General features: G+C 40.4%; 1 protein-coding gene across 1 annotated transcript in view; it reads left to right on the top strand.

The window, feature by feature from the left end:
• The window catches only part of LOC109921319 (serine/threonine-protein kinase 3-like), a 409,892-nt gene that overhangs the window by 338,072 nt on the left and 46,948 nt on the right, over nt 1-24,872 (top strand). The window contains exon 10 of the mRNA XM_048596227.1: nt 17,815-17,990. Within this exon, the coding sequence (XP_048452184.1) occupies nt 17,815-17,990 (176 nt within the window). The remainder of the gene's footprint in view (nt 1-17,814; nt 17,991-24,872) is intronic.

Raw genomic sequence — 24,872 nt, 5'->3', positions numbered from 1 at the left:
TTTGAAAAGTCAAATATCTCTGAATATTTAGTTCCCATCTTTGGTCTCCTTATAACCATATCTTCCTATGGTTATAGGATCATACTTATTAAATACTGCTTGTGCTGTTAGTTCATTTATTTTGTCCTGAATACTGTACACATTTAATTAATTTCCCTATGTGCAGTTTTTAAAATATGTTTGTACACTCTGTCTCTTCCACAGACTATAAGATGAAGCACAAGTATGCCATTTGACCCATCGATCTTGCTCTGCCATTCAATGAGGTCATGGCTGGCCTGATGTTCAACACCTCGACAATCTTCAACTCTACTTTTCTGCCTTTCCCCATAACTCTGATTTGCTTACTGATTGAAAATCTATTTCCTGCCCCCTCACAGAATCATTATTTAAATAGCTGCCCTACAATGCTGCCATATCCTTCTGCTTTGTTAGCCTACATAAGTCCTCTCCAAAACCGTCCCCACCTTTATTTAGCTTAAAACTAGATTTCATTGCAACAATCTGTCAGTCTTAGCATTTGGCCTTCAATGGGAGGTGATTTGGACTCATAGGCAAGCAAAAACTAAAAGGAAGAGTAGCATACATCAACTAATACTATAAGTGTCTATAATATCACAATTTATTTGCCGCCAGCAGTGAAATATACAAGTCGAATTCAGTGGGATCACTTTCAAAATGCATGATTCACTTTCCCTCGGCTAAGTATGTATATGTAGTGGTTGGCGGGGAAGACTGGCCAGGGTTTCCAATCAACACCATTTCAATGACCACTGCGAGAAAGTATGTTTGTGGTATTTGAATGCCCAGTGGGATTTCTGTCATGTTTCTCTGGGTCTGAAACGACCTGACAAAGTCTCTGCGCAGGCACATATATCATTAATGAATACTGAAATCCATACAGCCAGATCCCAGTCAGTGTGTTTTGAAAAGATGTAGGGAAATTTGTGTGAGCGGAAATGAACCTTGACTTTTAATTAGTGATACATTTTATAACAACGAACAATCACTTATAAGTGAGGACTGAATCTTCATACAGTTTTATTCAGAATGAAAGTTATTTTCATAAAGAAATGTGAACAAATTATTATGGAAAAGCTTTCAGCTTGTCAAATATGCCTCTGTTTCTTTAGAGCTCAAACTCACTATCTTTGGACATTAAATTTGAAGGTAGAAATAAGAAGGTAATATATTTCCACAGTATGTCATTAGTTTTCACAATATTTTGCTGAAGGAAATTGCAGCTTCTCCAACTTAAATATCAGACAAGCCTCCTAACAGCACAGAAATTGTGAAGACATTCATATCAATGTAAGTAATTGCATTTGTTTAAGTCATATCAATGATTTAAAGATCATTACTACTTCTAAGGAATTCTTTTTGTCTGCTCAGAATTGCACACTTTATAAACAAAAATAAAAGTCTTTCAGTACCAAGAGAGGCAAATGCGATATATGCGCTTTTGACAAGTTGTAGCTAGTGGGGTATCACAGGTTTCAGTCCTTGGGCCCCAACTATTTACAATGACTTAGATGCAGGGACACAATGTACATTAGTCAAATTTTGCTGAAGACACAAACATAGATGTGAAAGTAAGTTGAAATGAAAAAATAAGAAATTTACAAATGAATATGGTGAATGGGCCAAAATTTGGCAGATGGATTTAACATGATAACTATGGGGAATCCACTTTGGTCAGAAGAATAAAAAGGAAACTTATTTTCTAAACAGCCAGAAACTTCAAAATGATTTGGTGCAAAGGAATCTGGATGTCATCGTGCATGAGTCACAGAAATCTAGAATGCAGGTACAGCAGGTAATAAAGGAGGGCAAATGGAATTTTGGCATTTATCACTCAAGGGATGGAGTATAAAAGTAGGGAAGTGTTGTTGCAATTCTATCAGGCATTGATGAAACTGCATCTAGAGTATTACAGAGGTGAAAGGCTTGTTTTATGAGGAGAGATTGAGGACTATACTTGCTTGAGTTTAGAAGAATGAGAAGAGATGTAATGAGGTATATAAGATGCTAAGGGGATTGACAAAGTAGACATAGAGCGAATGTTTTCCTTATGGGGTAATTTAGAATGAGAGATCACAGTTTCAGGCTGAGGGGTAGCAGATTTAAAACAGAGATGAGGAGGAATTACTTCTTTCAAAGGTTCATGAATTCACTACCCCAGAGAGCAGTAGATGCTGGGACACTGAATAAATTTAAGCATGAGATAGTCAGATTTTTAATACGTAGTGGGGTAAATAGTTACGGGGAGCAAACAGGAAAATGAGGTCAGCCATGATCATATTAAATGGCAGAGCAGATTCAAGGGGCTGAATTGCCTATTCTTGCTTCTTGTCCTAATATTCTTATATTCCTGTGACATGCATTATGGTTTGCATCAGGACTGTGTGGAAGTGCTGACCACGCACATATGCAGTATCTGGAAGTATAAATTCCGTATGGGTAGAGGTACACGCCATGGGCTCCTCCAAGAATGTCCCTAACACTGGCCTTAAGCAACAGAGACTTGGGTTTGATGCCTGGAATGTACCCAGAAATTTACCCCACGATATATAGGATGTTTAGGACGTTGGTTAGTCCACAGCTGGAGTACTGTATACAGTTCAGATTACCATTCCGTAAGAAGAATGGATGTGCACCGGCAAGGGTGCAGAGGAGATTCACCTGGATGTTTAACATCAAAATGTTGCAGATGCTTGAAATCTGGAATAAAAGTGGAAAGTATTGGAGAAATCCAGCAGGTCTGGCAGTAACTGTGGCGAAGAAAACAGAATTAAAATTTTGAGTCTGATATGACTCTTCTTCAGAACTTCTTGAAGAAGAGATCAAGACCACAGAAAAGGCCAGTAGGAGTATTCCAGGTTGAGGGCTAGTATTTCAGATGGGCCAAAAAAGGTCCTGGGACGGGGCAGGATTTTTGTCCAAGAAGTTGGCATCAAGGCGAAGGTGATGGAAGAAGAGTTCATTGTCATGTCATATCAGAAATTCATTAAAATAGGGGCATAAAGGTATAAAACTAAATCCTTTTCTGTTCACAGATCGTTTAACACCACAGCAGGGAAGATCAGAGCATACAGTGAATACATAGCAAGCGGTGACATTAGAAGAAGTGACGGAATCAAGGGAAATGAGGAGGAGGAAGAACCCAGAGGGCCATCAGTCCCTGTGGGCTTACATTCCTTAACACTTGAAAGGAAGAGATAAAATTATTGTCAAAAACTTGAATTAGACAAAGAATAAATTGGAACTGGGGTCGATGACAGCTTTGAGAAAGTGTGAGACGGTGCTAATGAACGAAGAAGTTGAGTATGTGCATGTGGTAGTGCATAGCACTGAGTTTGGATCTCAGGATGCAGCAAGAACAACTCTCTGAGGAGCATTGTATGTCTCAGAGATACTTGTAATGTTGAGTGGATTTGAAACATGGAGGATGAAACTTCAGTTGGAATCGGAGTAAGGATGATCTAAGGGCACTCGCTGAGGAAGGAGATGTGGCTGTGAAAATGAGTTTTGACAAATGCTTTATCAAACACTGGGAGAAAAGTCAGAAGCCATGAAGATGATCAAGCTAGGAGACTGAAATAGATATCCTATCAGAGAGATGAACAAAACTTCAAGGTGGGCATACCTGGAAGAGAAATGACAGTGATTAATCACTCAAATAAAAGCAAAATACTGCAGATGCCTGAAATCTGATCTAAAAACAGTAAAATGCTGGAGAAATTCAGCAGGTCTGGCCTCAGCTGTGGAAAGAGAAACAGAGTTAATGTTGGAGTACAGTATAACTCTTCTTTCAAATGAAACTTCAAAACTTTAATTATGTTTTTCTCTGTCCAGAGGTACTGCCAGACCTGCTGAGTTTCTCCAGCATTCTCTGATTTCATGTTTTCCTTGGAGCAGGGAAGGCAGAGGGGGACCTGTTTGAGATGTGAAAAATTATGAGGAACATAGACAGGGTTGATGGTAAGAAACTTTTCCCCTTAGTAGAAGGGTCAATTATCAGGAGCAGAGATTTAAGGGAAGGGGCAGGAGATTTAGAGGATATTTAAGGAATTTCGTTTTCATCCAGAGTATGGTGGGTACCTGGAACTCACTCCTAAAATGGTAGTAGAGGCTGGAACCATCACAACATTGAAAAAATATTTTGATAAACACTTCAAAAGCACACAAGGCCATGGGCTAAGTTTAGGAAAATGGGATTAGATTCGATGTGTCCTTAATGACCAATGGAGTCACAATGGTCCATAGGGCCTCTTTTCATGACGTAATACTCTATGACTTTATGATACAGCCACCATTAACTGCAGGCCTAGGACAGTGATAAACAGTGAGTGTTAAATTGGGAAGACCTAAAATCTCATTTCAAATTGATCCTGAATGATTTACATCCCTTCACCACACCCATGCCTTTTGAAACATTTGCCTTTGAAAAGTTTGGAAATAAACTCTTAAGACCGTCAACAAAAATTCAACCATAGCATTGCAAGCATACTGACTAACCTTAAGGGGTGTTAGCTGAACTGATAATATCTGTTATTTTTTTTATTTCACTCAAGGGTCCTGGGCCTTGCTGGCTGGGCCTGCAATTGCCCTTGAGAAGCTGGTGGTGAGTTACTGCCTTGAACCACTGCAGTCCATCTGCTGTTGAGACACCTAAGTTGCCATTAGAGACAATTTCCAGGATCTTGACTGAGTGACATTGAAGGAATGGCGATATATTTCCAAGTATAGTTGGTGAATGGCTGGGAGAGGAGCATGCAGTTGGTAGTGTTCCCATGCATATGCTGCCTGTTCTTCTAGATGGTAGTGACCATTAGTTTAGAAAGTAGTGCTAAGGCATCTTGGTGAATTTCTGCTCCTTGTAGATGGTACACATTGCTGCTATTGGCTGTCGGTGGTGGAGTGATGAATGTTTGTGGATGTTTGCGCCAGTCAAAAGGGTGGCTTTGTCCTGGATGGTGTCAAGCCTCTCAAGTTTTTGGAGCTGCACCTATCGAGGTACATGGGTAATATTCCATCATATTCCTTACCCTGTCCTGTGGATGGTTGACAAGTCAGGAGGTGAGTTACCCACTGCTGTTTTTCCTAGCCTCTGACCTGCTCTTTTAGCCATTGTATTTAAATGGCTAGTCTAGTTCAGTTTCTAGTCAGTGGTAGCCCCCACGATTTTGAGAGCGGGGGATTCAGTGATGGTCGCACTATTGAATATCAAGAGTCAGTGATTTGATTGTCTCTTATTAGAGATGATCATTGCCTAGCATTTGTGTGGTGTGAATGTTACTTGCCACTTCCTGCAGAGATGTCCTGGAGCTGAGATGATTCCCATGAGCCAGGTATGACTCTGCCCATTGGAGAGGCTCCCCCCTCCATCCTCCCGACCTCCCCCCCACCCCGCCCAATTCCCATTGACTTGAGTTTTGGTAGGGCTCCTTGAGTCAACACAGTGGAGTCGAGTGGCACCCTTTCTATTTGCCAGCCCTCCGTGGAGATCCTTGTGGCATGACTCACTCTTTGCTCTGGGACAGTAAATTCTGGCTATGACAGTGAAAAAAGGAAAGGGCGTACTCTTAATTGCAGTCAGCAGTAACAACCGTGACATCAACATTGATCAAAAGATCTGGGCTAAAATACTATGTGATGTCAATACTGCAGTTGTGATTTGTCGACAGAAACTTTGTGTGAGAACCCCTCGCCATAGCTGAGTTATGAAGAAAGATTTGCACCTGAAACTCAGACTTATCTGTTCTCTTCACAGGTGTTGACCATCTGCTGCATTTTTCCAGCTTTTCTGTTTTTGTTGCATAAAAAATGCACTTCATTTAGCATAGTTTGGGATGTCCCAACTTGCTGCATAAATACACCTTTTGTTTTCAGATAAACAGAAGTTTTGTTGTCTTATAAATTTGTGCAGTAAGATAGTAAAACCTTATTAAACTTTTTGTACTCTTTAATTTTTTCCGTATCTGCAGTCCTTGTTACTCTTGTTCTGGAGCAGATGTACATCCTTTCCATCTATTTGGGATAAATGATTGGCTGAAAAGACTTCTTCCTGCACTTAGTATGAAATGTGATTTGATCACTGTAATGATGATTGAAGGTAATTTCAAACAGTCATGTCAGTGTTCATGGGCCAACGCTTGCGGATTAAATGTGGACCAACCATCACGTGTAACACCTGTGATGGATGCAGATCACCACATTTAGGAATGTTTATGTTTTTGACATGAATTGATGCTCTTGAGTGTGCAGCTGGTGGGTAACTCAAAATCTGAAAATAGCATTTACTCAATGTTGACAGTGCTGGTATTTCCCATTCTAACATTTCAATAGAATACATTTCATATTGATTTTTGTTTCCATGTTTTGCTGCTTTAATAAGAATTCATTCTGTGCAATATTTGCCACACAATGTTTGATCACGTGCAATCACGTCATAAAATGGTCACAGAACAGAAGGAAATCATTCGGAATTGTCTAGTCCATGCTGGCTTTCTGCAAGAGTAATTTTCGTTAGTACTTTCTACCCTGCTCTTACCAAGTGACCCTGCAATCCTTTTCTCTTCAGGAGCTTATAGAATTGCCTTTTGAAAATCATAAAACCTTAGGGAAGGACAATAACTGCTTACCTAGCCAGCAACACCTGCATGAATGAATGAAAAATTGATTCTGCCTCCATCATCTTTTCAGACAGTGCATTCCGGATCCTAACCACTTGCTGTGTAAGGAGGCTTTTTCCTCATGCCACGTTTGGATCTTTTCTGAATCACCTCAAATATTGCCCATCTCTAGTTGCCCTCAAAAAGGTGATGGTGAGTTGTTGCCTTGAAACGTTACTGTCTATTTAGTGTAGGTACATCCACCACGCCATTCAGAAGGGAGTTCCAGGATTTTGACCCAGGTATTAATGAATTGTTAATGCATATAAATAGGCTCCTTCTGCTCAGTAGTGAGAAGAAATTTTAGCGTTAAAACCTTTTAATGGAAAATCTGGCTTTTTTACCTTGATACTGAAAATCTCATTTTTTTTAACTGTTGCTGCATTTTCCCAACTTTCCCACAGTTGTTCATTGTGGGAAAATCAGCCCTGTGCGCCCATTTATAAAACCCCAAATCTGACAGGCATTTTAACCACTTTTTGAACCAACCCTGCCACTTTCAGTGGGGTTGGCAATGGACTCCAGCTCTCTCTTTCAGGATTTTAGCATATTACACTTTATATTTGTGTAGGTATGGTGGACTGTCACTTTAAGAGTCCAATCACGTGACATAAAGATGACGTTATTGCTTATTTTGGGCAGGAAACAGCTTAGTCTAACCTTGCTGCCTGTAGAGTGAACCTTAATAAAGCTCATGCTGTTTAATTGGAACATAGCATCTCTTTCTTAGTTCTTTTTAGAAATGTGTCACATCTGAGTTATCCACATTAAATTTCATCTGCATGTGTCCACCTGTTACACCAGTGTGTCTGTGTCTTCTTAAAGATGTCACAATCTTTATCTGTGTGTATAATATTTCTAAATTTTCCAAGATTTTGAAATTTTGTCCTGTGCACCCAAACTCTAGGAGTTACAAACTTAAATGGGAAAGGTCCATCATCAGAAAATAATAACCTTAACATATAACATATTTGAAGTTTACCCCATTATTTATCTCTCTTTAGAAGTGCAACCGTGCATTCTATTGATTACTTTCTGCCACAAAATAGGCAGAACTTATAATAGCCGTACCACAATATGGTTTCCGTTTAGCTAAGAAGGTTGTTTGGTACATTGACCTAGAATTTCCAGTAACCATTATTTTAATGCAAACACTAATTAACTAACTTACATGGGTTAATGTCACAGTTAAAATAACAGGAATTAGGAAGTGCTGCTGTAATGCTCGCTGAATGCTCCAATCCTTTGACAGAATTTTTGCAAAAACGCAGCATTCTATTGAAATTGGTGCAAGCCAGTTTCTATTTCCAACAAGATGGGCTGTAATGATTCATTTTCATTGTTTAAGTAATTGTACTCTTTTGGAGGGTGCTAAAAGTGAACTGTGCAAATACTGAAAATTGGTCTTTGATCATTGCTGATAGATTGCCACCCACTGGACGTTTCAATGCAATACAAAATGAATATTACCAAATTAAAATGCCCTTCGCTTTTAATTATCAGACTGTGATTTATTATCATCTGGAAAGTTTATTCAGTGAGGATTTTTTTCTTCTATGGGACTGTCCCTAAATTGTATTTTTGGGACTGTAAGAGTTGAAAATATGATGAGCCAGCTGAATTAATTATTCTGGAGCTCAGGACTGGCAATGGCAAGTTAGTGGTGAGGAGGGAGTGTGTGGAGTCGAGTTGAGAGCATGGAGTTGTAACAGAGTGATTTAAGAGTGTATAGAGTGTGGGCCAGAGGAGTGGAGGAGTGAAGTGCAAACGAACTGACATCTTAGATATGTTGAGGTTGGTGGGCTCAGTGAAAATGAGAACTGGAAGGGCCTAAATGTTAGACATACTGTCGACATGTGAGTCCAACTCTGGGTATTGAATAGCACAGCCCTTACAGAGGTTTGTATTCACATAGAAAACTCTATAAGAGCTCTGCTAATCAACACCCAGAGATGTATTCCCATACAAAACTTCAGTTATCCCTGCTGAGCATGATCTGGGATGTTCAGCCATGAGAGGCAAATACAACACTAACATGGACATTAGATAGTGAAAGTAAACATAAAATCTTTCTTCCACAATAAAGACATGTCCCTAACTCCTCTGCAACCCTGTAACTATCAATGCAAGTCAATCATGAGGCTTGCTTCTACATTTAGATCTCTAAACCACTGTCAACAAATAATCATGATGTACACATGAATAAGTGAACACCAATGTACTGTGAAATATATGTAAATATAAGTGAAATTTAATTCTGATAAACACTCAAGTTGCCTTTGTGCTTCTCAATAAACGTTATGTTAATGGCAGTGTAGTTTTGCAGGAAAGTTGTGACCATAATACACAATAACAGAAATTGCTGGGAAAACTCAGCAGGTCTGGCTGCATCTGTGGAAAACGAATGCACTTTTAAAGCTTGTTTATACCTGTTTCATTGTCAGCTGATGACAGGTTACACCACTGAAAAGTTTTCCTTGCCATGTGAATGCATGAATCACGCCTGCATGCTGTCAATTTTTTTTAGTTTTCATTGGACTTTTGTAACAAGCATCAAAAAGCAAGGGAGCAGAAGTGGCATTCAGCTCTCGTTCTACCATCTGCCTGATATCAGCATGAAAGGAATTGTCGTATAAACCAAGCACACTATATGATCAGAACAGGACAAGCTACAGTTAGTGCAAAACACAAACTACATTGATATGGTTTGTGTAATACACTGTACTACACTGGAATCTTTTTATCACGCTTTTTAAAATCATGCTGAGATGCTTTTTCTTTGCTGTGGGCATTTTAGGCATGATAGGTGTGAACCTTTAATGAAAATAACTTTCTGATGTTGTATTACACACATCTAATGTTCACATGAACCAGAATACTGTTCGGGGAGAAATATAATTTAGAGCAACTGTTTTTCTTTCAGCAATATCAAAGGCCTATAGTATGAAGTAATACAGAGTAAACAATAAAGTGGCCATTATCTCCTAATAATTAGGTATCTGTATAATCATGTTCAGAATATTTTCTTATTTTTCTGCACACGTATATCTCTCATTGTGTTGCTCACCCTGATAAAGAATATTCAAAAGAAATGATTACAGACAGGCTTACTGATTACAGTTATGAGAGTGCTCAACTAGTTAAGTACTTTGCCATTTTATTAGAGCTAAACAAAACAAAGTTATTGATTCAATGCAGCAGAAAGTTCAGCAAAGGTAGTAGGAATTGTTGATCTAGAGAAAATTTCACGTCAAGAGTCAGGTAAACTCCAAACACACAGTATATTTCATTATTAGCATTTTAGAACCAGGAAGTAATGCTGGATCAGCAATCAGGAGTGGTAAGACTGGACAGAGCAGGATAGTAAAAGACAGCAAAGTTCGGATAAGATCAGGTTTACAACATGAAGATTGACCAGCGAATCGGCTAAAGCAGGCTGAGAAATGAATGACATTATGAAGGAGGATGTTGATTTTTGTGGTTGATGTGTATATGGCAACAAATTCAAGCAGATTTTAAAGCAAATGTTTATGACTTCCCATTCTATACAACCATTTAACAGCTGGCCATATATTTTTGTTTTATTTTTATTCATGTAATTGTTATAAATGCTAAGATCATGATCATTTGTGTTGTCTATTAATTATATGGAATTTTTTGAAAAAATACTCTGATGATTGGAATGTAGGAGAGTGCAAACAGTCTGGTTCACATTGAGACAACTTCAAGGAAGGGAATGGAGTTGGTAACAAAGGTATACAGTTTGTGGCTTGGGACAAAGATGTTGACTTTGACCTTCACAACATTTAACTAGAAGAAACTGCAGAACATCCAGGACTACGTGTTGAATAAAGCAGTCTGACAACACCTGACTAAATGCCTTCAGATGAATCCAATTCACAGTTCAATCAGAAAATTTCTAACTATAAAGCAGGCAAATTTGCATTACTGTACAGTTTTTAACTTGACCACACACCTAACGGAACAATATTTATATATTGGTCATAGTTCTGTAGCATCAGGACCAATAAAAGCAAGTTGACATTTAGAATAGCAATGAATGATGCCTTTAAATGGCAGAGCAGACTTCAGGGATGAAACTGCCTCCTCCTGTTCCTATTTCTTATTAACGCTGATCAATCATATTGTTTGAGACACCTGCAACTCATAGTGGGTTCCAGAGTTGCATTAAAATATACCTAGGAGCAAAATAATTATTTGACTGACTTTTAGGTCGAGGAAACTGAATAAAAGCAGAAAGAACTGGAATGGGAAATGGAAATAAAAGTTTAAAGGAAAAAGCAATTGTTGCTGTTACACATTTGGAGCTCAAATTAAATTTAAACACAGCTTTCATTAAAGCCGAGATGCATTGATTGTTGTAGGTACTTGTAATATCATTTGCATTTGTTTTTTATTTTGTGTGTAGTTATTCGGCAAACCAGTGATTTGAGCAAAAACAACCAGAATGTTCTTGTTCATTGCATGTATAAGTTAAATGAAGTTTTTTTTGTTCCGTTCATAACATGGAAAGCTATTTTTTATTATCATTTACACTGGGGGTCAGATTCTTATAAGGGTCCGAGCAATGTGGGCTAAGGCGAGATTTGTAGCAGCATCTCATAAGACGCCTAGTGAGACCCATCTCAACATCAGCACATCTTTCTCCAACTTTTATGCCTTTGACAAGCAGCATGAAGAGTTTCTTCCTAGGCATTGGTGAATTGCCACTAAGTGAGATTACATTACAGGTAGAGTCAGGAGATTTATAAGGGGGAATAGAGAAATAGCAGAGAAGCTAAATTATTACTTTATGTCTGTTTTCACTGAAGAAGATACAAGAAATCTCCCAAAATTCAAAATCCAAAATCCAAATGATGAAAGAGATTGAAGGGTTTAAGGAAAGTCTAAGGTTTTAGAGTAGATTTGTAGCTCAGGTTGTGGGTGTTGTGGTTGATTGGCTTGCCGAGCTGGTTTGTTTATCCGCAGATGTTTCATTACCCTGCTGGGTAACATCATCAGTGCAGCCTCCGATGAAGCGCTGTTGTATTTTCACGCTTGTTATTTAAACTCTGGTGTTTGTTGAACTGGATTACCTCACTTCCGACTTTCCTTCACAACGGAGTGTATAAGGGGTCTAGCTCTATGTATTTATTGATGGCTTTCTTAGTGGAGAACCAGGCCTCCAGGAATTCCTGTGCTTGTCTCTGCTTCGCCTGTCCCAGTATCCTGGTGTTGTCCCAATTGAATTGATGGTTTTCCTTATCCATGTGGATAGAGATGTGTGAATATTGGCCGTGTCTTTTTGTTGCCAGTTGATGTTAATGTACTCTTGAGGTTAATTTCCTTCCTGTCTGTCCAATGTAATGTTTGTTGCAATAGTAGTAGAAGGAAAGTAGTATATTAAGAAGACTATATTGAGAAATTAATTGATAATTCCCCAGGACCTGAGAGTCTTCAGCTCAGAGTGTTGAAGGAGGTGGCTGTAGAGATTGTTGATGCATTAGTTATTATCTTCCAAAATTTTATAAATTCTGGAATGTTTCCTGTGGAATGGAAGTAATAAATGTAACTCCGTTATTTAAATAGACAGCAAACGAGAAAACAGGGAGCTACAGACCTGTTAGCCTTACAAAAGATGTAGGGAAAGCACTAGAATCTGTTACAAAGGAGGGAAACAGCCTAACCAAAACATTTTGAAGGAATATTAAAATCCACAAAGCTTTTCAAACTTCCGTCTCTTCCTCATCTACTTCTGTATTTGCTGGAGACATAAATTGAGTGAAACAATTGCTGCTTCAACCGGCCCCCAGTGTCTCCCCTTGATCAGGAGTTTCCAGTAGTGTCAAAGGACTAGGCCCCACAGCTCACTTATAGTTTTTTTTTTAATTTCTTCAGTGGATGTAGGTGTCAGATGTGGAGTCACATGTAGGCCAGACTAGACAAGTTCCCTTCCCTCGAGGAGCATGAGTGAACCAGACGTATTTTTCCCTACAACCAACAATTGTTCCATGGTTATCATTAGACTCTTAATTCCAGATTTTTATTGAATTTTATTGAATACAAATTCCATCATCTGCCATGGTGGGATTTGAACTTAGTCCCAAGAACATTACCTGAGTGTTTGGATTAATCATTTAGCAATAATGCCACCATGCTATTGTTTCCCTGAGGGAAAAGTGGAGGTAACCACTTTTTACTTATTCTGCATTGATTCCAACTTGCATCATCCTCATCAACAGGTTGCTCTGTCTTGAACCATCCTATCCCGAATAGCCTATTCTTCTCTAAAGATTTGGAGTAGATTCGTAGCTCGGGTTGTGGATGTTGTGGTTGGTTGGCTCGCCAAGCTGGTTCGTTGTTGTTCTGCTTCAGCGGACACCAGTGTTTAAATAACAGGCGGAAAACACAACGGCACTTCATCAGAGGCTGCACTGATGATGTTACCCATGAGGGTAATGAAACATCTGCGGAACAACAACGAACCAGCTTGGCGAGCCAACCAACCACAACAGCCTATTCTTCCATCACTGTCACCATGGTGGCGAATGGCAGTGCATCACCTCAGCGTTGACACTCGCTGTTGTTATGAGCATGCTTCTACTGCAAGCATAGACATGAGCAGAGTTACAGGCCCATCCGTGCTGGTCAATGCGAGGTACTGAAAATTAGCGACACAAAAGTGAGATGACATGTTGATGCATCTATTTGGCTGTGTAAACAGAGCATTCACAAATCACTGACCATGAAATTCATGGACTGGAAGCCTCAATGTAGACATCAGAGCCTGGGTGTTGCCCACTAGATCTATCACCTGGCACCATTTTATGGGTGTTTCCAACATGTAATTTTAATTGCCACCTGTTTTTACAGACCATATCAGGTTACTAAATCTCTTTATTCACTGGATCCAGGTTCTAGGAGCAAGCCATTGGCTGCTCCATAAATGACTACATTTGGCCGACCTTCATTAAACTTGTTGGATTCTTCTCTCATCTGCTGAAACTAGGATACCTCTTCTTTGACTACTACTGACAAGAACACCTCTCGATGCCACTCCAGCAAGGACTGACTTTCCACAATGGATCCTTTCCTCTTCTCCCTCTTTTTTGTGAACCTCATCCTTTGCACCCTGTGTCAGTAACATCTGTGAAAATGGCACCATGTAATGAGCTGTCGACACCAACGCACACACCACCCTTAATTGGGCTTTTCCCACTTGCTAAACCTTATTTGGTTCTTGCTCATAGAATAAGAAGGAGGCCTCACTGTTTGGTGCCCAGTGCATTGGTCACCTAATTCCATGTATAGTTGTTTGGTTTCTGCATGTAACAAGACAGTGATGAAGAAGAATACATGGGGAGTCAAGATTATGAAACTGCATTCCCTAGATTTATAAGAGAACAGAAGAACTGAAAGTGAGAAATTATACATCTAGAGACTTGTTTGGTTTTAAACTAACACCGATATTTTTGATTGTTATTGTAATGTCTCCCAAGCTGCAGGTAGAATCTCAGAATTGTTACAATGCAGAAGGAGCCCATTCGGCCCATCATGCCTGCATGGCTCAGTTGACTCGTATTGCCAGTCCCCTTCTTTTTCCCCATACCTCTGAACACCATTTCTAACCAGATAATCATCCAATATCCTTTTGAATGCCTCAGTTGAACTTGCTACCACCACTTTTCCAGGAAGTGCACTCCTACCCTAACTGACCATTCTGTGAAAAAGTTTCTTTCTCACATCACCCTTGCTTCATGTGCTCATCATTGTAAATCTATGCCCTATCATTCTTTTCTCTTCTATGAGCAGGAACAAATTCTCCCTGTATACTTTGTCCAGCTGATCATAACTTGAAAACCTTTATCAAATCTTCTCAGTCTTCATCTATCCAAGGAGACAGCCCCAACCTCTTCAATCTATTCTCATAGCGGAAGTTTCTTATTTCTGGATACTTTCATGCAAATTGTTTCTGTGGTGTCTCCAGTACATTAACATCTTTCCTATAATGTAACAGTCACAACTGTACACAGTACTCCAGATGAAGCCTAACAAGTGCCTTGTATAAATTCAACATCACTTCTTTGCTCTGTGTCTCTATTCAGTGACCCGTTCACATATACACCCAAGTGTGAAGATGCCCATTACTGTTTCATGCACGTTCCCAATGATACCGCAAGTCAGAATAATATTCTAATAGACTGCCATAACCATTTTTGAGCCATTCTGAATTCAGTATATCGTTTCACCTTAACTTGCGTAAGATTAGTCAAAATAAATGCCTTTCACAAATCATGCTATTTGACATTATGATAGAGTCATTTATGGCATAGTAAAAGGTATACAGACCATTGAGTCCGCGCAGGGACCCTGTCAAAGAATCCATTCAGTCTTATCTCTGCATTCGATCCATGCAGTTTTGCACAATAATTTCCTTCATGTACCCATCTAATTTCCTTTTGAAATCATTGATTTTTTCTGCTTCATTCAGGTGTGCTGTGAATTCACAATCATTATCAGTTATGTTAAAAATTACTTCTTCCTCATGGGAATATTAGAAAATAATTGGTCAAATAAAATCCAGATGTTTTAAGATTGTCTGATACATTTCATCTCTTATGAAATTTACATTTCTGCAATTGTCAATCAAATAAAGACATTTGTTTAAGAATACTATATCTCCCAAAAACTATTTTAAATCTGTTTTGAGTATTGAGATGCCTGAAATCAACTGTATGCCTAAACCACATTACCATTAGCCCAGGCCTGCGTCAATGTAACAATAAAATTCAATAGCACCTTCTCAGATCAGGTGGGTTGGGAGTGAATGAGGCCATGCCAATATTGTCCAGATCCCAAAATACCAATTTCTGAACAGATCAACTAAATTTCCAAAAAATGTTAGTCTGACTATATAGACATTTACTTTGGTTTTCTTGCAAAATATTAATTGTTTTTGCTTGCATTATATATAGGTCAATTTATGTTGTAAAGGGTAATGTTATTAAGCTTCTTAATTTGCTATTCATTTCTGGTGTTGCTTTTTAATCGCCTTTGTACACTGTATTTTTTATAAAGCCAATTTGGACTAACTAAATAAAGCATGCAATATATATTTATTCACAGCACACATATTAATGTTAATCTAAACTCAATTATAGTTTATTAAAAATCAAAATAATATATTGATAATAAAAAGTTTGCAACGTTGACTGCATTCTACTGATATCTCAAAAAATTTAAAATTCTAACATGCACTGGATGCTCATCAGTACTTATTAAGAACAATGTCAAATTAGCATTTTCATGTAGATTACCCATAAAAAGAAACTACTTCAACCTTAGTGTCTGCCTTCTACTGATATTGATGGTGTCTTTGTTTGCTTTATTAGTGGACTGTGTAACCATGATGTGCCATGAATGTGCTATAAATTAAAACTCTGTTTGTTTCCATATAAATTATGATGTCAAATAAGCTATTATGCTGGATATGTAATTTAGAAAAAAATTATGAGGGGTTAATGGATACAAATCATCTATAATCAGGTATGATATTTATGTAGTGGGAACTGAAAAGGGATTTTTATTATGACATATTTTTGTACTGAGGAGATCATTAAGTATTCATGGGCTGCATGCAATTTTAAGACATTATTTGAGATCATTCAGTGCGAAAATAATTTCTCTAAATTTCTTAATCAGACCAAAAGGAATCACTTTGAAATTGGTGTCTGAGCTAAATGACAGTTTCCATTCAACAAAGGGCTAGCATTTAAATCTACTTGATTGTAAGTAGGTGATGCTATATTTTTGCAGAATATTCCCTCCAATATGGTTCATAGAGTCATATAGCCATACAGCATGGAAGCAGACCCTCCATCCAATTCGTTCATGCCGACCAAGTTTCCCAAACTAAACTAGCCCCAGTTGCTGCATTTGGCCCATATCTCTCTGAACCTTTCCCATTCATGTACCTATTCAAATGTTGTAATTGTACCTGCATCCACCTCTTCCTCTGGCAGTTCGTTACACATATGAAGCATCCTCTGTGTGAAAAGGTTGCCCCTCAAGTCCCTTTTAAATCTTTCACCCGTCACCATTAAAAATGACCCCAAGTTTTGAACTCCGCTACCCTAGGGAAAAGACTTCTGCTATTCACCTTCACTATGCCCCTCATGATTTTACAAACCTCCATAAGGTCACCCCTCAACCTGCAACGCTCAAGTGAAAAAAATCCCAGCCTATCCTTATAATTCAAATCCTCCAGTCCTGGCAATATCCTGTTAAGTCTTTTCTGAACCCTCTCCAATTTAATTATTTTTTAAATTCATTCATGGAATGAGGGCATCACTGGCTGGACCAACATTTATTGCCCATCCCTAATTGCCCAGGGGGCAGTTAAACATCAGCTACATTGCTGTGGGTCTGGAGTCACAGGTAACCCAGACCAGGTAAGGATGGCAGATTTCCTTCCCTAAAGGACATTACTGAACCAGATGGGTTTTTACAACTTTTGACAGTGGTTACAAGGTTGCCGTTGGCTAACTTTTTATTCCAAATTTTTAGTTAATTCACATTGCACCATCTTTCATGGTGGATTCAAATCCATGTCTCCAGAATATTCATCTATGGTCATTGCTTACTAGTCCAGCGACATTATTACTATGCCACTATGTCCCCACATGAAGAAAATATTTTGCCTTCTAACTTGTTTCCTATCTGAAAAAAAGCTTCAGAATAATAATTAAAATGAAAAAAATTTTTATGGGTAAATTTGCTTATACAAAAAGTCTTCACAATAGTTAAGTGCAGTACTAATTTGACTATTTCTTTAACTTTTGTAAAATAAAGTAGAACAGTGAAAGAGAAGAAAAATAATTGCCTATACGTGGTGCTTTTTGTGACTTTGCATCCTGAAATGTTTCACAGAAAATTTGTTATTTTGAAATGTACCCACTATTTACTGTTGTTTGATCCCCATTGTTAAAGTTTTATTCAACAACATTTATCCATTTCTACATCTCTACTTTTGGAAAGAAAATGTTTCCATTTGGTTACATTGCAGGATCTGGACCATGTTTCATAAACAGCATAAAGTGGAACTTTGAATATTTGTGGGTACTTTTTTTTTCTCTTGCAGGGAATGATGCAACGGAACAGCACCAAAGACCAGCATTTATGGATTACTTTGACAAACAGGAAAAAAATACTAAACCTGTGGGAAACTGTAATCAGAATCTGCAAGAGCCTTTCCACAAATCAAAAAATCCTTTCCCTGATAATTGGAAGGTACCGCAAGATGGAGACTTTAACTTTGTAAGTAGCGATTTTAAGTGGAATAATTCTGGGTATAATATTCTGAACAGGGCGGCTTTGCGTAATGCCAATGATTAATATTCATCAAAAGAAATTTTCTAATGTGATGCAAGTCTGAAAGAGCAAGTATCACTGTGAGGGCTGGATCGGTTATGCAAGAGTGAAGTACTGCAGATGTTGAAAAGGTGAACTGAAGTAGAAAACTGAAAAAGGAAAACTGAACTGGGATCTTTGCTATTTGTAGGAAAATGTAGCTGGTCTGATTAGTAAGTTTGCCGATGACACAAAGGTTGGTGGAATTGCGGATAGCGATAAGGACCGTCAAAAGATACAGTTGGATATAGATCAGTTGGTGACTTGGGAGGAGATGGCAGATGGAGTTTAATCTGGAAAAATGTGAGATAATGCATTTTGGAAGATCTAATCCGGATAGAAAATATACAGTAAATGGCGGAACCCTTAAGAGTACTGATAGGCAGAGGGATCTGGGTGTACAGGTACACAGGTCACTGAAAGTGGCAACACAGGTGGAAAAGGTCGTCAACAAGGCATACAGCATGCTTGCCTTCATTGGCCAGGGCACTGAGTTTAAAAATTGGCAGGTAATGTCACAGCTTTATAGAACCTTAGTTAGGCCTCATTTGGAATAATTTTTTCAATTCTGGTCGCCACACTACCAGAAGGATCTGGTGGCTTTGGAGAAGGTACAGAAAAGATTTACCAGTGTGGAAGGTATTAGCTATGAGGAGAGGTTAGAGAAACTTGGGTTGTTCTCACTGGAATGACGGAGGTTGAAGGATGACCTGATAGAGGTCTATAAGATTATGAAGGGCATGGACAGAGTGGACAGTCAGAAGCTTTTTCCCAGGGTGGAAGAGTCAGTTACTAGGGGCCATAGGTTTAAGGTGCGAGGGGCAAGGTTTAAAGATGATGTACTAGGCAAGTTTTTTTACACGGAGGGTGGTGGGTGTCTGGAACTCGCTGCCAGGGGAGGTAGTGGGCACAGATACGATAGTGACTTTTAAAGGGCATCTTGACAAATAATTGAATAGGATGGGAATAGAGGGATACAGTCCCCAGAAGGATAGGGGGTTTTAGTTGTGATGGGCAGCATGTCGATGCAGGCTTGGAGGGCCGAAGGGCCTTTTCCTGTACTGTAATTTTCTTTGTTCTTGTTCTTAAATGGAAAATGCTGGAAATTCTCAACAGGTCTGGCACATCTGTGCAATGTGTGTCATATATGTACAGGAAATGATCATTTCTCCCTGCCATTCAATGGCATTACCATCACATTATCCTCCGTTATCAACATATTGGGGGTTGCCATTGACCAGAAACTGAACTGCACCAGCCATGTAACCACTGAGTCTGTAAGAGTAGGTTAGAGGTTGGGATTTGGCACTGAGTAGCTTCCCTTTTGATACCATCAAAACTTGTCTGCTATTTACAAGACACAAGTGCAAGTGATATCTACCAGACAATGTGGAACATTGCGCAGCTTTGACCTGTATACAAAAGAAAAGGACAAATCCAACCCAGCCAGTTACTGCCCCATCAGTCTACTCTCGATCATCAGCAAAATGGTACAAGAGGTCATCAACAATGCTAATAACAGCACTTGCTTAGCAATAAGCTTAATTGTGCAAAAGATAAGGCATAAGCATTCCAACAATCTTCAGCCAGAAGTGCTGATTGGATGATGCATCCAGGCTTCCTCCAGAGGTCCCCAGCATCCTAGATGCTAGTCTTCAACAATTCAGTTCACTCCATTTGATATCGAAAATGGTTGTAGGTATTGAATACTGCAAAGGCTATCAGCCCAACAATAATACTGAAGATTTGTGCTCCGGATCTTGCTGGACCACTAGCCAAGCTGTTCCAGTGTAGCTACAACACTAGCATCTACCTGACAATGTAGAAAATTACCCAGCTATGTCCTGTGCACAAAAAGCAGATCCTACACGGCCAAGTACCACCCTATCAGTTTCTTCTCAGCAAAGTGATGATACATATCATCTGTGCTATCAAGCAGCAATGACCTGCTCATTGGTGCTCGGTTTGGGTTCTGCCAGGGCCACTAAGCTCCTGGTCACATTACAGCCTTGTACCAAAGCATGCACGAAAGAGTTGAGTTTCAGTGGCATGGTGAGAGTGAATATGCTTAACATCAAGGCCGTATTTAACCAAGTTTGAAGTTAAGGAGCCTTAGCAAAACTGGAGTCAACGGGATTTCAAGGGAAAACCCTTTGCTGGTTAAAGTCCTACTTAGCACAAATAAAGATGTTTACGGTTGTTTGAGGTCAATCATCTCAGCTCCAGGCCGTTACTGCAGGAGTTCTTCAGGGTTCTTTTCTAGACTCAACTGTCTTTAACAATTTAAGCAATGACCTTACCTTCATCATAAGATCAGAAGTGGGGATGTTCACAATGACTGATCAATGTTCAGGTCCATCAGTGACTCCTGAGATTCTGAAGCAGTCTGTGTCCATACGCAGCAAAACTTGGACAATATCCAGGCTTGGGATGATATGTGGCAAGTATATATCCACACCACACAAGTATCCGGCAATGACCATTTCCAACAAAAGAGAATCTAATCATCGTCCCCTTGACATTCAATGGCATTGCCATCACTGAATTCCCCAGTATTGACATCTTGAGCATTATCATTGAACAGAAATGGAACTGGACTAGCCATATAAATATTGTGCGCTACAAGAGTCGTCAGATGCTAGGAATCCTATAGAATGTAACTCACCTTCTGACTCCTTAAAGCCTGTTCACCATCTGCAATTCAGTACTGTAGTGGAATAGCCCCCACTTGCCTGGATGATTGCAACTCTGACTACACTCAAGAAGCTTAACACCATTCAGAACAAAGAAACCCATTTGACAGGCACCCCAGCTACCAAATCCAATATCCACTAACTTCACCACCAATGCAGTGACAGCAGTGTGCACCTTCTCCAAGATGCACTGCAGATGGTAACACCTAGGTTTCTCCAACAGCACCTTTGAAACCTGTGACCTATTCCACCTCAAGGTCAAGTGCAAATAGGGACACCACCGCTAGCATGTTCCCCTCCATGTCACGTGCCATCCTGATTTGGGTACTATATCCTCATTCCTTTACTGTTGCTGGCCAATATCATGAAGCTGCCCTCTTACTGGCACTGTGGTTGTCCTTACATCCCAAGGATTATAGTTGTTAAAGACAGCTCACCACCACCTTCTTCAGGGCAATTCAGTTAGACAATAAATCTTGGTTGATCCAGTGTCACCGTATCTCATGAACAAATGTAAAATAAAGTGAAAGCATATTGTCTAATCTCCCTAATGTTAGCCAGATGGATTATAGGTCGTTCAAATTAGGAATTCTCCATGCTTTCTTCTGCTTCTTTCTCACTAATCCTTTCAACCTCCAATGTCCTTAATCCCTGACATACCTGCACTTACCCTCCTCTCAGCAGTGCTAGTGCTTCAAGATAGTTGAATCGTTTCTGTTGATCTGATGTTTAAATCAAATAATTTACCAATCCTCTGGATTACCTGTATGGAACACTCAACCATATGGAACACTCAACAGGTCACCTTGTAAAAGCAGTAGAATTAGCTTTATTGTCACATGTACTCAAATAAGTACAGTAAAAAGCTTACAAGTCGCCACTTATGGTGAAATCTTAGGTACAAAGGTACCTAGATACAGATTCCGAAGAACAAATTATTAGGGATAAAATGAATGAGAAAAATAAAGAAATGAAAAGCCCAGCATTACAGATTATAAGAATAAATTAGAAAAATAAAGAAATAAGAAGTTCAGAATAACAACCTTCCAACCCAGAGATCGTAGGAACTGCCAATGCTGGAGTCTGAGATAACAAGGTGTGGAGCTGGATGAACACAGCAGGCCAGGCAGCATCAGAGGAGCAGGAAAGCTGACATTTTGAGTCTGGACCCTTTATAGAAATCGGGGAGGGGAAGGGGGCTCTGAAATAAATAGGGAGAAGTGGGGGGGGGCCGTTGATAGAAGATGGATAGTGGAGCAGATAGGTGGAAAGAAGATGGGACAGGTCAAGGAGGATGGGATGAAGCCAGTAAATTTGCATGTAGGTAGGAAGTGGGGGTGGGGTTTGGCCAGTGAGGTGGGAGGAGCGGATAGGTGGGAGAAAAGACGGACAGGTCAAGGAGGTGGGGATGAGAGGGGGAACTGGTCTTGGGATGAGTTCGGGGATGGGGAGATTTTGAAGATTGTGAAGTCCACATTGAGACCATTGGGTTGTAGGTTTGCAAGGCAAAATATGAGGTGCTGTTCCTCCAGTTTCCGGGTGGCATCGTTCTGGCACTGGAAGAGGCCCAGAATGGACATGTCGTCCAAGGAGTGGGAGGGGGAGTTGAAGTGGTTCGCGACTGGGAGGTGTTGTTGTTTGCCACGAACTGAGCATAGGTGCTCCATAAAGCATTCTCCAAGCCTCCGCTTGGTTTGCCCGATGTAGAGGAGGCCACATCGGAAACGGCGAATACAATATACCACATTAATGCCCTTGACCGCATCTCTTGCGTTTCTCGCACCTCACCCCTCACACCCCCTCCCCGCAATAACAACAAAGACAGAATTCCCCTTGTCCTCACATATCACCCCGTCAACCTCCGGATTCAACGCATCATTCTCTGCCACTTCTGCCACCTGCAGAATCCGACTCCACGACCAAGGGTATATTTCCCTTCCACCTTTATCTGCCTTCCGGAGGGACCGCGCTCTCCGCGACTCCCTCGTCTGCTCCACACTCTCCACGAGCCCCACCACCCCCAGCACCTTTCCCTGCAACCACAGGAAGTGCTACACCTGCCCCTACACCTCCCCCCTCACCTCTATCCCAGGCCCCAAGAAAACCTTCCACATTAAACAGATGTTCACCTGCACATCCGCTAATGTGGTATATTGTATCCGCTGTTCCCGATGTGGCCTCCACTACATCGGGGAAACCAAGCGGAGGCTTGGAGAACGCTTTATGGAGCACCTACGCTTGGTTCGTGACAAACGACAACACCTTCCAGTCGCGAACCACTTCACCTTCCCCTCCCACTCCCTGGACGACATGTCCATCCTGGGCCGCCTCCAGTGTCACAACGATGCCACCCAAAGGCTGGAGGAACAGCACCTCATATACTGCCTGGCAACCCTACAACCCAATGTTCTCAATGTGGGCTTTACAAGCTTCAAAATCTCCCCACCCCTGACCTCATCCCAAGACCAGTCCCCCCTCTCATCCCCACTTCCTTGACCTGTCCGTCTTTTCTCCCACCTATCCGCTCCTCCCACCTCACTGACCAACCCCCACTCCCACTTCCTACCTATACTCACCTCATCTCTACTAGCCTCATTCCCGCCTCCTTGACCTGTCCATCTTGACCTATCTGTTCCACTATCCATCTTCTATCATTGCCTCCCCCCTCTCTATTTATTTCAGAGCCCCCTTCCCCTCCCCCATTTCTGAAGAAGGGTCCAGACCCAAAACGTCAGCTTTCCTGTTTCTCTGATGCTGCCTGGCCTGCTGTGTTCCTCCAGCTCCACACCTTGTTAACCTTCCAACCCAGTCCATGCCAGCACCTGGACTCCAGTCCATGCCAGGCCTTGACTGCAGATCACTCTGGAATCACCTTGAGGTCGGAAGTCCATGCTGGGTCAAAAGATTGCCACGGCAGGCTGTGGAGAGACCCCCATGCCAGGCTGTCAGGAAACCACCATGCCAAGCCACTGAGAGATCGCCATGCTGGGCTGAGAGGATGCCACACTGTGCTGGAAGACTGCTACGCCGGGCTGGTAGACAGCCATGATAGGGCAAGAGGCCATCACACCGGGCCAAAAGATCGCCACGCCAGGTCCATGCTGAATCTGAGAGTCCGAGTCCGTACAGAGGCTGAGAGTCTTGAGTCCACGCTGAAGCCTGAAGTCCAAGCTTGTGCTGAGGCCAGGAGTTCAGGACATCGTTGAGAAGAAAGAATGAAAAAGAACACAAAAGAGAAAAGAAAGTACTACCATCTCATTCCCTGATTTAAATGTTCAGGATTTGACATGCTTGTCAGACAATTTCTTCATGGATATTTGTAATGTACTAAGTGTTTCTGAGAATTCAGTCATAGCACAGGCACTCTGATGCACTCAAATGTGCTTCTTCCTATAATGAGTTAAGCTGTGTAGAAAAAATTTATATACTATTCGCCTTTCAAGACACACAATGTCATTTTACAACCAACGAAGTATTCTTGAATTTAAGCTACTGTTGTAATGAATTAAGTAAAGCACCCAATTTGCACACAGCAAGCTTTGACAGACAGCAATGTGATAATGACAAGATAATCTTATTTTAATGTTAATTGAGGAATAAATATTGTCCAGGGCATGATGACAACTCCCTTTCTCTTGTAAATACCAGCATTGAATCAGCTGAGACAGCAGGCAAGCCTAGGTTCAATATTGTGAGGAAATCTATGTTTTTTTTGGATTTTTGCACTGTCTTTTTGGAGTAGAGGCGAAAGATTACTCACAGTATGCCTAGGGCTCCATATAAATGTGAAATGGCAGAAGGAGGCCAGACACACTCAAGAAGATGGCATTATTTACCAAGATGGCATTATTTACCAAAATTCACTGGACTCTGGGGTGGTTCCTGCAGATTGGAAAACAGCAAATGTGACGCCACTGTTTAAAAAAGGAAGTAGACAAAAAGTTAGCTTCACTCCGTAGTGGGGAAAATGCTTGAATCTATCATTAAGGAAGAAATAGCAAGACATCTGGATATAAATTGTCCCATTGGGAACACCCAGCATGGGTTCATGAAGGGTAGGTCATGTTTAACTAATTTGGTGGAATTCTTTGAGGAC

This window comes from Rhincodon typus, chromosome 4, assembly GCF_021869965.1.
Source record: "Rhincodon typus isolate 14 chromosome 4, sRhiTyp1.1, whole genome shotgun sequence".
Classification (NCBI taxonomy): domain Eukaryota; kingdom Metazoa; phylum Chordata; class Chondrichthyes; order Orectolobiformes; family Rhincodontidae; genus Rhincodon; species Rhincodon typus.
This window is presented reverse-complemented; position numbering and strand designations above follow the sequence as displayed.